This window comes from Hibiscus syriacus, unplaced genomic scaffold, assembly GCF_006381635.1.
Source record: "Hibiscus syriacus cultivar Baekdansim isolate YM2019G1 unplaced genomic scaffold, ASM638163v2 tig00117056_pilon, whole genome shotgun sequence".
Lineage (NCBI taxonomy): Eukaryota > Viridiplantae > Streptophyta > Magnoliopsida > Malvales > Malvaceae > Hibiscus > Hibiscus syriacus.
This window is the reverse complement of record NW_024063539.1, coordinates 8,405,868-8,423,859: the sequence shown is the minus strand read 5'-3', so window position 1 is coordinate 8,423,859 and position 17,992 is coordinate 8,405,868. Positions and strand designations below refer to the sequence as shown.

The following is a 17,992-nucleotide window of genomic DNA, read 5'->3' as shown; positions in this document are numbered from 1 at the left end:
CAGGTACACTGTTATAATTGTAATAAGTATGGTCATTATAGTTATGACTGTAGATATGCTCCTAAACAAGAAGAAAGAAATAACGTAGCAGCAGCTGAAGAAGAAAAAAATTGAAAAATCTCATGTATTCCTCACTTATAAAGGAAATGAAGAATTCAAGAAAAATATTTGGTATCTTGATAATTGTGTCAGTAACCATATGTGTGGTCAAAGGGAACTGTTTGTGAAATTAGATGAAACAGTTCATGGACGAGTAACGTTCGGAGATGACTCGCACACAGAACTAAAAGGAAAAGGCGAAGTCATGATTACTCAAAGAAATAGAGAAAAGAAATATATTTCAGATGTTTATTATGTACCTGGTTTGAAAAGCAATATCCTCAGTCTTGGTCAACTCCTTGAAAAAGGATACGAAGTGCAGATGAAGAATAGCTCGCTTGTCATCAAAAATAAAGAAGGAGAATTGATAACCCAAGCTGATATGACTCGAAATCGTCTCTTTAAAATTGATATCTAGTCGGGAGAAGTCAAGTGCATGAAGACCGTGATCAAAGATGATTCATGGCTATGGCATCTAAGATATGGACATCTTGGAATTTCTGGTTTGAAGCTGTTATAAAAAACAAGCATGGTGAAAGGACTACCAGAGATCAACCTCCAAATCAATTATGTGAGGCTTGCATCAAAGGAAAACAACATAGACAAAGCTTTGAAGTTGGTAGATCCTGGCATGCCCGAAGACCGCTGGAGATAGTACACACAGATATAGCTGGTCCTTTTGATATATCATCGCTTAGAGGTAACATGTACTACCTAACTTTTATTGATGATTTTAGTAAGAAATGTTGGATTTACATCTTGAAAGAAAAGTCAAAAGTGCTGGAAAAATTGAAAGAATTTAAAGCAATAACGGAAAAACAAAGCGGTCAATATTTGAAGATACTCAGATCAGATAGAGGAGGCGAATATACATCAAAGTTATTTGAACAATTCTGCAAGGAGCATGGCATCATCCATCAGCTGACAGCCAGATACACGCCACAACAAAATGGAGTTGCAGAAAGAAAGAATAGCACAATTCTTGACATGGCGAGAAGCATGATAAAAGGCAAACAACTACCGAGAAATTTCTGGGCTGAAGCAGTTCGATGTGCAGTTTACCTATTGAACAGATGTCCAATAAAAAGTGTGAAGTATATGACGCCAAACGAAGCATGGAGTGGTCAGAAACTAGGAGTTGGACACCTCAAGATTTGGATGCATCGCATATGCCCACGTTCCTGAACAGACCAAAAAAAAGCTTGATGACAAAGGAGAAAAATGTATTTTCATTGGCTATGATGAAAGAAGCAAAGCTTACAGATTATATAATCCTCTTACCAAGAAGATAATTATTTCAAGAGATGTCGAGTTCGATGAAGCAGATTATTGGAGATGGAGCAAAGAGGAAAAGAAAGTTGAAGGACTATTTTTTAAAGATGATGATCTTATCAATCAAGATGAACAAGCTGATGATCAATGTCCTCAACAAAATGTACCATTGTCCTCAAGCAGCAGCGATGCCAACAACATAATAGAAGATCCTGAAGCACCTCCCATAGAACTTCGAAGATCCACAAGAGAGAGAAGAATGCCAAAAAGGTACAACGATTATGAACTAAATAATGTTTCACTTTTCTGCTTGCTTGTGAACAGTGATCCAATAACATACGAAGAAACGGTTGAAGATGACAAATGGAGGAATGCAATGGATGAAGAAATTGCATCAATAGAAAGAAATGATACATGGGAGCTAACAAGACAACCAGAAGGCCATAACCCAATTGAAGTAAAATGGGTTTACAAGACAAAGACCAATAAAGAAGGAAAGGTCGAGAAGCACAAAGCGAGGCTAGTTGTCAAAGGCTATATGCAAAGACAAGGAATAGACTATGATGAAGTATTTGCTCCAGTAGCAAGGATCAAGACCATCAGACTTCTCACAGCAGTTGCAGCACAAAAAGGATGGAAAATTTATCAAATGGATGTGAAGCCAACATTTCTAAATGGCTACCTAGAAGAAGAAGTTTATATTGAGCAACCACATGGATACATTAAAAAGGACATGAAGACAAAGTTTACCGATTGAAGAAAGCACTATATGGTCTGAAGCAAGCCCCGAGAGCATGGAACACAAGAATTGATGAATATTTTCAGAGAAATGGGTTCATGAAGAGTCCATACGAGCATGCCTTATACACAAAGAAAAATGAAGACGGTGATATCATGATCGTGTGCTTATATGTGGATGACATAATTTTCACAGGAAATAATCCAGGTATGTTCAATGATTTTAAGAAAGCTATGACTAAAGAATTTGAAATGACAGATATTGGAGAAATGTCATACTTTCTTGGAGTTGAAGTGAAGCAAATGCAAGAAGGAATATTTATATCACAAAAGAAGTATGCAGAAGAAATTTTAAGAAGATTCAGAATGGAAGATTGCAAGCCGGTAGCCACTCCAGCAGAACCAGGAGTCAAATTAAGTGTGAATTCAACAAGAGAGCAAGTGAATCCTACGTTGTTCAAAAGCATCGTTGGAAGTCTAAGGTATCTGACTATCACACGACCAGACATAACATACGCTGTGGGATTGGTAAGGAGATTCATGGAGAATCCGAAACAAGATCATTGGATTGCAGCAAAAAGAATCCTCAAATATGTCAAAGGTACAACATGTCATGGCTTATTCTACACGCATTCAGAAAATTCGAAGCTGGTTGGTTATTCTAATAGTGATTATGGGGGAGACTTAGACGATCGGAAAAGCACAATTGGATATCTATTTCATATCGGCTCTGCAACATTTCCATGGTCATCAAAGAAGCAACAAACGGTAGCTCTTTCAACGTGTGAAGCAGAATACATAGCCGCAGCAGCGTGTACTTGCCAAGCAATGTGGTTAAAAAATATTTTGAACGAGCTAAATGTGGTACAAGAAGAACCAACTACAATCTATGTCGACAACAAGTCTACAATTTCCCTTGCCAAGAATCCAGTCTCCCATAGCCGAAGCAAGCATATTGATACAAAGTATCACTTTATACGAGAGCAGGTGAAGAACAAAAATGTGGAGCTAATTTACTGCAGAACTGAAGATCAACTAGCAGATATTTTCACAAAACCATTGAGAGCATATATATTCAACCGACTCAAAGAAAAGCTTGGAATTGAAAGTCGAGTTTGAGGGGGAGTGTTGAAGTCAAACTCAAAAGAAGAGTGTAGAAAGCTTAGGTGGTCCCATAAAAAATTATAAAATGGCAGCAACTTTTGGAAGCATGCTAATGCTTAAAAACAAAGGAAATAGCGTGGCAATGCACTAGTATGTCGGCAAAGATTTTTAATGAAAGCAAATGAAGACAAGCAAATATATTCATCATGTAAGGCGGCAATAATGGAGAAATTGAGAAGCTTCTAACATTTTCAAAGTCGGTTTATTACATATATATATGTGTGTGTGTGAGCAAAGCAAGCATGTAAACAAGTGAGGAAAAATGAGTAACGAGTGAGAGGAAGAAAAATTAGAAAGAAAGCTTAGCAAAGCTATAAGTGTTTTGTGAACTAGCAGAAGCTAGTATTGTAATATTAAGAGTGTCGTTGTAACATATTTTGTTTCGTATCAATAAAAGGTTTGAGTGTTATAAATTACTGAGTGCCCATCTACGCTTCCAACAAAAAACCTTTTTTTTTTGCATGTATAGATGCGATGTTTATAGTTTCAGAGTCATTCTTTGGGAACTTGCAACTCAGAGACTGCCTTGGAGCTGCATGAATCCACTGCAAGTAGTCGGTGTTGTTGGTCTGACTTGTTAATGATATGGTAAGAAGATGAGATTATTATACTAAAAGAGTATGTAGTGATAGATCAGAATCACAGTACATATATAACTATCAAATTTAACACCATCGTATCACATGCTTCAAACTTATTCATATTGGTACCAAACACTAACACAACATTGATTCTTAACTCAAAACATATCACTCTGATCCAAGCAGAGAGTTTATCAATAGTCACACACACACATTAATATATAATCATATGACGGTAGCAATATCATCACTTCTTGGCCTGCAACAACAAGAAATCATTCCACTAATTAGCAACTTTTGGTATAATAATAGTTAAATACTTTGATTGTTAAGGGTATACACAGAACAGTACCGAGAACATCATTTTATAAAGTGCCACTATTTCTTTCGGATCAGCTTTCTTTGTCTGTGTATACGAATCGATCTTGTTCACCGCCTGCGTATAATAAGTAATGTTTCAACAACTGAAATATATCGGCTACAGTTCTAAACCATCTTCATCTACATTTTCTGATGCAAACATTCATATGTTGTTCTAGTAATGTTTAGGCATACGCTTTTGATTATACCTCAATCCATGCTGCCACTTTAGGCCTGCCTGCTGTGATGTCGTACTTAAACACCTCCAACAAGTAGATCTGGAATCTTTCAACCAGAGGAATGAAAGCAATGTCCGCCTGCAAATCACAAAATCATTCATACATCGTTGCAGAAAAACTCCAACTAGTGCAAGCAAACTATATTACACATCTTCTAACACAGGTAAGAAACAGCAACAGCAAATTAGCATCACTGGAGAGCCAACTTACCAGACTAAACTCGTTGCCGAGGAGGAATGGGCCATCATATTTATTAAGAGCATTTTCCAAGTGATCAAATGCAATACCTGATGCAAGTCCAAAGTTTTAGCTGCTTCATATAATATCATATACAAATACACACTACACTCAACAAAGCAGAAGTATATTCCATTCAGACTAACCAGCTTCAGTTGTGGAGTCTCCTTTAAAGGTAGTAAACACATTCCCTGCAAATTGGTCTATGCGTGATAACAGCTCCTCAAAGAACTTCTTTTTGTCAGCATCCTGAAACATTTTCAAAAGATGAGTTTGTTCATATAGATAAGAAGAGAGAAGCCTCCACTGAGAGCAGTAAACGATTCGACAGATCTTACATTAGGCAAAAGAGAAGGGCCTTCAAAGTTGGAATCAACATATTTAATCAAATCAATACTCTCCCCCATCACTTTGCCATCATGTTCCAAGGACGGCACCTGAAAAATGAAATTAACTAACACCATGATTCAACATATTACTTGGGATCAACATTTTGAAAAGAGAGAATATGTTGATAACTTGACACCTTGTTGACAGAATAAACTTTCTCCTTGTACCAAGCAGGCCTATTTTGAAGGTTCAATGGAACCAGGTTAATCTTGTCCTGCAAACCCTTGGAGTTCCTGGTGATCCATACACGCTGTGCGAAAGGGCAAGTGTAAGTCATGTACAACCTTCAAAAGAAGGAAGAAGAAAAGGGTCAACTTTATTATGTAGCAATAAGCACAAGCAAAAAAGACACTGAAGACTATTGTAAAAGCACCAAGAAAGAAAGAAAGAAAGAGTGAAACCTGGTAGTTCCATCAAAGAGAGCGGGTTCCTCTGCAGTAGCATCCAATGGAGGGGGCAAATATCTGAAATCACAAACCAAAGACAAGAAACATTATTTTTTAAGTTACACAAAAGCTAAGCTTGACAGATAAGGTTGAGCATTGGAAGGTAGTTCAAGATTCTTACTCAGCTGCCATTTCTGATTGGGAATTCCGGAGATCTTAGCTTCAAAAAGTTTAATTTGGTTAACAATTGAGCCTACATTCAAGATGGAATTCTTTGCCATTTTATAAGTGTAGGAACCTTAAATTGATAGTCAGCAATGACGAAACTGATAAAAACACTAATTGTTAAAAAAAAACTTTGCTCCATTTTCAACCAAAATTTCTTATATAATTCCTTGTTTTACTTTGACCAAATCCAACGAGATGAAGTGTCCTTAAAGTCTTCATCCACTTTTATATCATAAAATCTAAATTTTCTTTGAATAATTATTTATTTTATTGATTATATCACCATAAAATTTTATTTATATACACACATAAAAGTTTATGTTATTAATATCAGGATCATATACGGGCTACGGCCAAAATTTATATAATGTATTATATTTGTAAAACAATTAATTTATATTAATTATAGGACCCAATTATTTTTAATACTTGTTATAAATGTTTACTTTTTCTCCTATTTATTATTATAGATTCAATTTTTTTAGTATTTATTATTAGGAGCATATTATTATAATATATCTTTTTAATATTTTATATGTGTCCAATTTTTTACCAATATTTTTCTAACATTTGTCATTAAAGGTCCAATTTTTTTCAATATTTGTTGTTAGGAACATACTTGTAAAATTTAATTTCTTTTCTAATATTTATTTGTTGTTATGAGTCCACTTTTTTCAGTATTTTTTTATTAAATGTCTATTTTTTTCAACATTTGTTATTATAAACATACTCTTAAAATTTAATTTTTTTAAATATTTGTTATCAGGGATCCATATTTTTCAATACTTGTTATTATTGAGTTACCTTTAAAATATACTTTTAACACTTGTTATTAGGAACAATTACTTAAATAACGGTATGTAACCACAACAATGACCGTTATACAATGGTAACGACATCGTCCAAAATTGCAATATCTACAATTTTTATGTCCACAATAACATATGTTATTAAAAATCCAAACCATGATACTTGTAGTGATCACAATATTATCCTTCATGTTCACAATAGCGATAATGCAACGTGATTGAAGACATAAATACAAACTGTAATTTAAATCCTTGACTGGGGACTTAATATTTTGGTTCGCAAAGGGCCACCAAAATATGAGAAATGGGTCTGATTAATATATATGTATTTAACCACTAATATAAACGAAACGCCAAAAATTTTCGTATGAATTTTTTTCTCTATTCTTAACTATTAAAGTTTTTTCCGAATATTATCTAATACGAAATAAATAGATTTTTTTAATTCAATATGTAAATTAATTATCCATAATACCATAACTATTTATCTTACCATTTAATAATTAATTGATTTATCATTCATTATTTTAAAATAGGTCAAACTTTAGATAAATTATTTTATAACTCAGGTCCAGTCAATAAATTATTTTATTATTAAAGTTGATTTGAATTATCATTTAAAATGTATTTTCTAGATGGACCATGACCAAGTAACAAATAAATCTTAGGGTTCCTTCTTGACTAACGAAAATGTTGCATAGAGTCCCCTTCTCATAAAAGGAAAATAAATTCGGAATGATTTTATTTTTCATGTCAGCTCCTCCGTCAAATGTTAATGGCAAATGATTTGATTGAAACACTTAAATAGTTAAGTGGTATGATAAAAAAATTCAAAAATTGATAACTAAAATAAAAAGAAACAAAAATCAAGTGGTCATGTATATATTTACCCTAAAGATTCCAAAAATAAAACTAAAATTTGTACAAAAATTGAAAACATCAAGAGATACCAAGAAAAAGTAATAATAAGAATTATAAATCTATAAAATAGGTATGTAAAATAAAAATCTTAGAAAATGAAAAAGAGAGAAACATGGAAGAAATAATAAGAAAAATGACACAAGCCGAATTAGTAATAATAGTTCAAGTGGTAATTAACTTAACATCGTTTAAACAAGGTTTTAAGTACGAGTTTTTATGTATGTTGAAAATCTCTGCAGAAAGATTCACCTATCAAAGTTAGGTATACGACACGGATCAATCCGAATTAGTCAAAGTGACTATTTTTTTTTAATTTTTAATAATCGTAGGATCCAATAAAACAATATTCTATAATCGGATGATCATTTTATATATATATATATGTTACCTTCTAATAATTAATATCGTGTTTTATGTTGCCATTTAGAATGACGCGCACCCTTTCTTAATATTTTGTAAATTTAGATCATTCAAAAATAATGTTATAAATTTAGAATGACGGGCACCCTGGATAAATAATTTTATAAATTCAGACCATTCAAAAATAATTTTATAATTCAAGTCTAATCCGTTTGATATGAATTGCCATTTATTATTTTTGTTTCAATTTAATTATACAAAATATTAATATAAAAGTAATTGAAAAATTAGAATGAGTCCAACTTAAGATGACTAATTTCATAAAACAAATTCATTCAATTTGTTCTAAAATATCAAAATGAAATTTCATTATTGACTTTGACTAATTAAAAAATAATCTTATAATTCCTTTCAACTTGACCAATAAACCAGATCCATAAGGTTATTTTATTCTAAATGAATAAATAAATTTGGAATGACCGAGTATTTTTTAAACCGACCGAAGTAGTTAGAAATATTTCTTACTAAAATAAATTATTTTTAATGATCAAAATAGGATGTTTGTTGAAATGCAGGTACTTGAAAGAGATTAAAATAAATAAAAACTAATCATAGTAAATATTGATTTTTACACTAAAATATTGTAAATCATCTACGCAATTTTCATACGAAAAAAATTACGAAACCTTTCACATAAAGATCATAAAAAAATTGCATCTCTTTCCATTATCATAATTTTGAAGTTTAAATCCAACTATTCATATATAGGAAAGTTCTATAACTTTAGTCGAGCGCGGATGAATTGTTTATATAATTTATATAATTACACATTTAGTCCTCATTATATATTATTTTATATAATTATAAATTTAGTCCTCATTACTTACAATTAATTTGGTCATAACTTTTAATTAATTCAATAAATTTAGTCTACAATCAGATGGCATGTGATTGAATTTTTTTCTTAATATTTTTATTTAATTTAATAAATTGAATCAATAATTGTTATTGGTGAGGTTTGAACCCAATACGTCAAGAGAGAAAGAAAACGCCCCAACCAATGGGTTACACCATTCAAATGACAAACTTATCACGACATAATATATATAGTTAATGGAAATGAAAAGGGAAAAAATACCTCATAAGAACTCCAACATAGAATAATTGAATAATACGATAATATGATACATATACACAAATATTATAATTGATTAATATGTAAATGTATTTTATTTATATATTTGTCGTAACCGTCTTTCGATTGGGCCCTGCATTGGGCTTCGACTTGGGAAAATGGATTAGGAGTCGCCACCGATCATTTATTTTATTAAAAATGGGTTGATCGGATACCTTATTTCTTACCTGATATGCGTCTTACCAGTGACATGTCGGATTCGGGAGTTGGTTACAGTCAAGGAAGGGTTAGCACTCTTGAACTGCCTTTTCGGTACTACGTAATTTCCAGTTGTCATTAAGTAAGAAAATTGTAAGTTTAACTTAAAAGGTAAAATAACGATCCAAAATTACTTACCTCCGATCCATTTGAAATTGTACCCTTAAAAGGACTTAAATGTTAAATTTGGAATGAGAAGCCGAATTGGATTGAGATATAAAAGGCTAATAAACAATGAAGACGAAAATGATAATAAAATAAATAGCATAAGGAAAACAAATACAACGACAAAATAAACAAACAGAAGATAAAATGAAAAAAAAATAAATAAATAAGGGAAGAAAATATAAAAACATAAAAGGAACAATAGCAAAAACCAAGACAAAATAGAAACAAAACGCAAAAAAAATAAATAATAAAATATGTAAAGAATATATACATATACATAATAAGCTATCATAATTAATATAATAGGTAAAATGATAGTTAAAAAAATAGTAGAGGTATGAAATATTATGTAAAAATAAATAAGTATATGCACATGTAATATAAAGTAAATAAAAAATAAAATCAGAAAAAAGTATTATAGTAGACATATAAATAAAGTGTTAATCGTATACATATGTGCATGTAATGGTAAACTACAATGGAAAAATAATCAAACAAAGCTAATTAGGATATACGTGTAATAATGATAGATTTATAAACTACTAAAAATATATACATATAAAACGATATATATAACATAAAAAAGAAAAAAATAATTAATATATATATATATATATATATATATATATTTAATAACACGAATTACCAAAAAGAAATAAATGAAAATATGTATATAATAAATAAAGGACTGCTATGAAAGAAAAGACAAAGTTGGGGCCAAATTCTGAAACAACCGGGGGTATTAAAGTTGATTTGGGGCTAAAATAGAAGGTTTTCAAAACCAGCAGGCTTAAAAGCACGGTTTATCCCTTTTAAAAAAACACGCGGACCGCGTTCGGGTATGGGTCGGGTCACTAGGCATCCTCGAGTTGAGTATTTAACTCAAAAACGTGCCTTAATTTCCCATTTCCTTTCATTTGAAACCAAGTCCCCCCCATTCCTCGTTTTTTCTCTGCTTTGTTCATCCCTTGAGATGAACATCGCTGTGGGATTCCAGATTCCTGCCGGTGGCCACCGCCTCGCCGCTGCTCACCGAAGGTGGTCCACATCGAAACCCATATTTTTTTTTAAAGCCCTTTCTCTCCACAACCCGAAAAGCAAAGTGATTTTTCAAAAAAAAACTCTTGGAAAGGCGTAGATCTAGAAATTTGTTTTCGAAAAGAATAGCCTCACTTTGTTCATCGGCCGAAAAATGCTTTTTTGGGATCAAAAACTCAACACAACGACATGCAAGCAACCAAAACGAAGAAAGGTATGGACTTTACCTTTTGGTTCTTCTTAAAAACTCAAAAAACGCTTCGGTTTTGCCTTGATAATGCTCGTGGTTTTATTTCAAAAGTTTATGCTTTTATTTCATATGAAATACGTAGTTACAAATGGATTTTGCTTACATGAATTTATAGGACTAAAAACCTTACTTTTTAGGTGTTTTAAACCGAAAATAACACTAATATAATTGTTGTGTTGGTTGTAGATGAGTGCGTCGGAGAACTCGGGTTGTTGGAGTTCCATATGCTCACGTTGGTTGGAGGCTGAGAGAATCGGAGTGATATACGGCTGTGTGGCGAGGAGTCCTCAGCTGGGACGAAATTGCGGCGTTGGATGAGAGAATGGAAAGCTAGGGTTTCTGAAAACCCTAACCTACTGCGTATGGGCTTGTTGTTGGTTTGGGCCATAGGAGACTGCTGGAAACATTTGGGCTTGTATATGATCTAAATAATAAAATTAATAATATTATATATATAATCATACAATATAACTTGTAATATTATATAATATAATAATATTAATAGCATTAGACGAAATTAAGTGTCTTCAGCTGCCCCTCTTTGCTCATTTACGTGTAACAAAAATGGAGCAAAGATTAAAAGACACGAATTTCGGCCAGATCGAATATCCCCTGTTGTAGAGTTAAAATTAAATGTAAGGCTGGTTTGTCAATTTGAACTGAAATATGAAATGACTCCCTCATCGTGAGGTCGAGTTGAACCGAAAACTTTTGAGCACGATATCCTTCGTTGTGAAGTTGAAATCGAACTTGAAGCTTTTTGGCAAGTGACTCATGGATCGCCTTCTAGCTCAAGATACTTCGTCGTGAAGGTGAAAATTGACTTGAAGACTTTGGTGTTGATGTGTCACAGATACCTCCTTCGTCGTGAAGTTGGGTTAATTTGTTTGTGAAGTTAGAATTGTATACGACCCATTCGTCGTGAAGTTGAGCCTGGGAATTGGATATCTTTCATCGTGAAATTGAAATCCAATGTAAGTTGCGTTGTTTCGAGGCCAATATTCTTCATTGTGAAGTTGAAATTGACTTTGAAACTGGAAAGTTGTTTGTTGACAGTCAGCCGCCCCTTCACCGTGAAGTTGAGCTTGTGCTGTCTCGAGTCTAATATCCTTCGTTGTGAAGTTTAGATTGACTCTGAAAGTTGTTTGTTGACAATCAGCCACCCCTTCGTCGTGAAGTTGAGCTTGTGTTGTCTTGGGTCCAATATCCTTCGCTGTGAAGTTGAAATTGGTTATGAAATTAAGAATCCCCTTCGTCGAGAAGTTGAGCCCCGAATGGCACGATATCCTCCATCGTGGAGTTAAAATTGTGGATGTGTGGGTACGATATCCTCCGTCGTGAAGTTGAAATCGCGGATGGCCCCTTCGTCGTGAAGTTGAGCCTTGACTTGAATATCCTTCGTCGTGAAGTTGAAATCCAAGTATTGTATGTCGCGGGTGGACACGATTCCCTTCGCCGTGAAGTTGAAACCGTGTATGACCCCTTTATTATGAAGTTTGGCTTCGAGCTAGATATCCTCGTCGTGAAGTTGAAATCTACTCGAGCAAATTGTGTCGTTTTTTTAGTCCAATATCCTTCGCTGCGAAGTTGAAATTGGCTCTAGATAAAACCTGCAAAGATATGCATATATGCGATGTTATGAATGCAATGCTCTTAGGTGTGCCTAAAATGCATATGCAACATATGTTATCTTGGGACTCTGGAGAGAAATCTTGATCTCCGATTTCCCGTCGTGTTGACTCTTGATTTTGAAATCTTGAAGTTCTAATCCTTGATCTTGGATTCTTTAAATGTTTCAATCTGATGTACGCATTCTATTTGCTTCTTGATTTGGGAAATACTTCTCGACCATCTCAAGTATGTGCATGAGCCTTGATCGGCTTTCAGATACCTGTACTTTTCAATGAATCTTTGTACAGTAATATGCGATTATCTTTTTCATAAGTAGATAAATCATTGAGTTTAAGTTCAATTCAAGATGCTCAAAAGGAATTGATTTAGAGAAAATATTGTCTTTTATTCATGAGAAAAAAAAAAGAACAAATAATACATGACAAACATTCTGGAAAATGAATACGTGATGAGGTGTAAACGAATGTCTTAGATCACGATAATGTGGGCACTTCTGAGCTGAAAATCCGTTAAGTGACTTCGAACGCAGCCTTTGCCAAGGGATCTTTGAAAATACGACAATATTCTGGAGAGTGCAACCTTTCTCCGACTTATTGAGTCTGTAGAAGATTCATACGCCGGGATGCTTCCACTGTCTGTATTTCTTGAACTGATATCCAAATCGCCCTTTCGGGTTTTCAACTTGGACCCATCCTTGGTTGCAAGACGCCCTTTGCAGGTTTTCATCTTGAACCCACCTTATTTTTCTTGTTTCGTTCTTTTTTCTTTTTTTCTTTTTTTCTTTTTTTCTTTTTCTCTTTTTCTCTTTTTTCTTTTTCTTTTTTTTAATTTAGGGCGCCCTTTCGGGTTTTCACCCTAAACGTTTTTTCTTTTTCTTGTTTTTTTTTTCTTTTTTCCCAACCTATGATGCCCTTTATGGTTTTCATCCTAAGCGAAGTATTTCTTGACTGCATCCGAGTTAATGGGATGCAACAATTCAGGTCCGTCCATTTCAGCTAAGACAAGGGCTCCTCCAGAGAAGGCCTTTTTCACGACATAAGGTCCTTCCCAATTTGGCATCCATTTTCCTCAAAAATCTTTCTGGACTGGCCAAACTCTTTTTAGCACCAGATCTCCTTCGCGTTCAGTCTCTTTTCATCTATCAGATTAAGCTGATCATATATGAATTGTACCCATTCTGCATCATCCAGTTTAACTTCTTTCAAGACCCGAAGTGAAGGAATCTCTACTTCAATGGATAATACTGCTTCCATTACATAAGCTAGTGAAAATGGAGTTGCCCCAGTCGAGGTTCGTACCGAGGTTCGATAGGCGAACAAAGCAAAAGGTAACTTCTCATGCCAGTCTTTGTAAGTTTCAGTCGTTTTTTCCACTATCTTCTTAATATTTTTATTTGCTGCTTCTACTGCTCCGTTTATCTTTGGTCTGTAAGAAGTAGAATTGTGATGCTTTATGTTGAACTGCTCACAAGCAACATTCATCATTTTGTTGTTCAAGTTTGTAGCGTTATCGGTGGTGATCCTTTCAGGTAGACCATACCGACATATGATTTTTTTTCTTCAAAAACTTACAAATAGTGGACTGAGTGACATTGGCATATGATGCAGCCTCTACCCATTTCGTGAAGCAATCGATTGCCACGAGAATGAAACGATGACCATTCGAAGCCTTTGGATGGATTTGCCCGATAACGTCCATGCCCCACATAGAGAAAGGCCATGGTGACGTCATTACATGAAGTGGATGAGGTGGAACATTGATTTTATCTCCGTAAATATGACATTTATAACATCTTCTAGCGTAGTTGATGCAATCACTTTCAAGTGTGGACAAAAAATATCCACATCTCATTATTTGTCTTGACATCGTATGTCCATTTGCATGTGCTCCACAAACTCCATCATGTACTTCTTCCACTATCATTTTTGCCTCTTCAGCATCGACGCATCTTAACAGGATTTGATTATGGCTTTTCTTGTATAAAACCTCTCCGTCAAGGACGTATCCAGCTGCCATTCTTCTAATGGTTCTTTTATCGGTTTCAGTGGCTTCTTCTGGATAACTCCGATGCTTGATATACTGCAGAATGTCGTAGTACCAAGGCTTAGTGTCTTTCACTTCTTCAATTTAGTAACAATGAACCGAGTACTCATACGATTGCATGTTAATTGGCATTATTTAAGACTCCCCGCCAGCCTTGAATGCAGCTACCAAGGTAGCTAAAGCGTCAGCCATTTGATTTTCTTCTCTAGACACATAGTGGAAGGTGACTTCATCGAATTCTTCGAGCCGACCCAGTATCAGTCTCCGGTATTCCATTAGCTTTGTATCCTTGGTTTCCCATTCTCCGCGGAGCTGATAGATTACTAACATTGAATCTTCGTATATCCGCAAGGTCTTTATGCTTTGCCCCAGTGCTACTCGGATTCCCCAAGACACATGCTTCATAGTCTGCCATGTTATTGGTGTAATCGAAGTTCAGTCTACTGGTAAATGGGTAGTGATTTCCTTCTAGAGAGATCAGGATTACCCTGATGCCATGTCCTAATGCATTTGATGCACCATCGAAATGCATTCTCCATGAACTGTCCGTTGAAGTACTTGTTTCTTCTAAGGATATAGCCATCAATTCTTCGTCTGGAAAGTCAAAGTCCAAAGGCTCGTAACTCTCATTGGTTCTACTTGCTAAGAACTTCGATATGGCACTCCCTTTGACTACTTTCTGGCTCACGTACTCGATGTCAAATTCAGACAAGAGCATCTACCATCGGGCTAACCTTCCAGATAAGGCAGGTATATCCATCATGTACTTAAGGGGATCTCACTTAGAAATCAGCCAAGTGGTATAATACAACATGTATTGTCGGAGTCTTCTTGTAGCCCAGACTAAAGCACAACAAACATTCTCGATAGGAGAATATCTGACCTCGCAATCGGTGAACTTCTTGCTTAAATAGTAGAGGGCTCTTTCTTTCTTCCTGGATTCATCATGTTGACCTAAAACACACCCCATTAAGTTCTCGAATATGGAGAGATACAAGAACAGAGGTTTGCCCAGGATAGGGGACATCAGGACAGGAGTGTGAGACAAATACTCTTTTACTTTCTTGAATGCAATCTGACATTTTTTATTCCACGCTCCAGCGTTGTTCTTTTGGAGAAGACAGAAGATTGGATCACACTTGTCGGTTAACTGGGATATGAACTGTACTATGTAATTCAATCTACCTAGAAAACCTCGGACCTTCTTCTGTGTTCGTAGGGGAGGCAGATTTTGGATACCCTTAACTTTATCAGGATCAACCTCGATGCCTTTCCTGCTGACTACGAAGCCTAATAGTTTCTCGGATATTACCCCGAAAGTGCACTTGCTAGGGTTCAATCTTAGTTGGAACTTCCTCAATCTCTGGAAGAGCTTCCTCAGATTCTCGACATGTTCATTCTCGGTTTGTGCCTTGACAATCATGTCATCAACAAAAACTTCTATCTCTTTGTGCATCATGTCGTGAAACAGGGTCACCATAGCTCTTTGATATATTGCCCCAGCATTCTTTAGTCCGAAGGGCATCACCTTTTAGCAGAAGGTTCCCCATATTGTGACGAACGCGGTTTTCTCCATGTCTTCAGGATGCATCTTGATCTGGTTATATCCCAAAAATCCATCCATGAATGAAAAGAATGTATTCCCAGCTGTATTGTCTACCAACGTGTCAATGTGAGGCAGAGGAAAGTTGTCTTTAGGGCTCGCCTTATTAAGATCATGGTAATCGACGCGCATGCAAACCTTCCCGTCCTTTTTCAGAACTGGCACTATGTTGGCCACTTGAAGGAAACCGACATCGAATTACTTTTTGACTTCTTCTTTAATTTTAAGGAGCATCTCAGGTCACATCCTTCTCAGTTTATGTTGCACGGGTTTGCACTCTGGCTTAATTGGCAGTTTATGAACTACCATATTTGTGCCTAATCCTGGCATGTCTTGATATGACCAGGCGAACACATCTCTATACTCCTAAAGTAAGACTATCAGGTTTTGTCTTGCTTCAGCCGAGAGAGTTGTGCCGATTTTAACCTCTTTTCTGTCATCTTCAGTGCCTAAATTCATGATTTCTATCGCTTCCTCATGTGGTAGAATTTGCTTCTCCTCTCTTTATACCATCCTCAACAATTCGGTAGGCAAGTTACACTCCTCTTCAGTGTCGCATTCATCAAATTCTCTGAGGCAAATGACTGATTCAAAATCCACTTTCGGATCAAGACCATCAGTGCCTACATTATCGTTATCTGGGGTCCTGAAAGAACAAAGAAGGTATGGGTGTGTGAGAGGAAATAACCCACATGAAACGGTCAAAGAATTAAATTTGACCGAGAAATGGAAATGAAGTGTTGAAATGAAGAAAATAGACAATGAATTCAAAAAGAAATAAAAGAAAATGTGTTTGCCATGAATATAGAAAAAAATGCATCCTTTATTGAAATTAAAGCAAATGTTTATTCACTCTTACAAAAGATCACCTATTGCCCCGGGTATGGGCAAATAGGGATAGTTCGAATATTACTCTGAAATACTCTTGTAAACCACATGTAGTTCTTCCACCGACCAACTGCTAGGCACGAACCCAGGTGGCAGAGGGCATATCCCAGATATATCTTCGTTGTCAACATCTTCTGTGGTCATGGCATTGATATTAAGATCTTTCAGAGTCACTTCTAACTCAGATATGGTGGTTTCAAACACATAACCACCTGACTTGAATGTTTTGTAAAGAGGCGGGAATGTCATAGGCTTCCATTGGAATTCATTTCTAGCCAACCTTGCTAATCTCCTCTCCCGACTCTTTTGGATCTCTTTCCTCTTTTCCTGATAACTGGGCTGAAAACCGAGCCCAAACTAATCTAGCTTTGAAATGGGAAGGACTGGATTAATCCTCCCTTGTAACTGTTTCCCAAACCCTCTTCTAATTTTAGCACATCGTCTTAAGGTTTGATTGATATCCATCTTTGTGTATTTGGAGAGTCGAGGTTTAGAAATCTTCTTTCCCTCTGCCACGAATGTGGCATTCACAAATTCCAAGGAGCGGAATGAGCACTCCACCGCTTCTTCATCTACTTTGATGTATGGGGCCTCCGTGGTTACACTTGCAATGATATCTTCCTCAGTATTAATGATTACCAGGGCCCCATCAATAACAAATTTAACTTTTTAGTGCAGCGTGGAGGGTACTGCACCTACTTGATAAATCCATGGCCTTCCCAAAAGATAGCTGTAGGACAGCCTGATATCCATCACAAGAAATTCAACATCATAGGTGGCTGGTCCAATGGTCAACGGTACCTCGATCTTGCCAATAACCTCTTTTTTAGTCCCATCAAATGCTCAGACCATATTCTGGCAGGCTCTCATATGTGAGGTATCTATTGGCAGCCTTTTCAGTGTCACCAAAGGCATCACGTTCAAGGCTGAGCCTTATCGATCAAGACACTTGGTAAAGCGTGCCCCTTACAGTAGGTGGTAATGTGTAACTCCTTTGTTCGGTCTCTTCCTCCGGATGGAATCTCATCATCTGAAAACGATATGAGATTATCAGCTTGAATATTGTTTACCAGTCGATCCATCTTACTGACTGGTATGTCTTGTGGCACGAACGTTTGATTAAGGACTTTTAACAATGCTTCTCGGTATGCCTCCGAGTTTAAAAATAGTGCTAGCATTGAAGTACGCGTAGG

General features: G+C 35.5%; 2 protein-coding genes across 2 annotated transcripts in view; one reads left to right on the top strand and one right to left on the bottom strand.

The window, feature by feature from the left end:
- LOC120198568 (glutathione S-transferase L3-like) overlaps nt 1-17,992 on the top strand; it is a 52,965-nt gene that overhangs the window by 4,945 nt on the left and 30,028 nt on the right. The window contains exon 2 of the mRNA XM_039199878.1: nt 13,414-13,422. Within this exon, the coding sequence (XP_039055809.1) occupies nt 13,414-13,422 (9 nt within the window). The remainder of the gene's footprint in view (nt 1-13,413; nt 13,423-17,992) is intronic.
- LOC120198569 (glutathione S-transferase L1-like) lies at nt 3,903-5,718 on the bottom strand. The gene is made up of 9 exons (XM_039199879.1): nt 5,648-5,718; nt 5,482-5,544; nt 5,217-5,364; nt 5,029-5,127; nt 4,837-4,939; nt 4,664-4,740; nt 4,424-4,531; nt 4,207-4,290; nt 3,903-4,113 (listed from the first exon to the last, which is right to left on the bottom strand). The coding sequence occupies exons 1-9, from the start codon at nt 5,656-5,658 to the stop codon at nt 4,102-4,104; spliced, it is 705 nt and encodes a 234-aa protein (XP_039055810.1). The 5' UTR covers nt 5,659-5,718; the 3' UTR covers nt 3,903-4,101.

What these genes read in the sequence shown, in the direction of transcription:
- LOC120198569 (XM_039199879.1), bottom strand. An exon ending in CTCTTTGATGGAACTACCAG is followed by an intron (nt 5,365 to 5,481) that starts GTTTCACTCTTT and finishes CTTCTTTTGAAG; the next exon opens with GTTGTACATGACTTACACTT. An exon ending in TCGGCAACGAGTTTAGTCTG is followed by an intron (nt 4,532 to 4,663) that starts GTAAGTTGGCTC and finishes TGTGATTTGCAG; the next exon opens with GCGGACATTGCTTTCATTCC.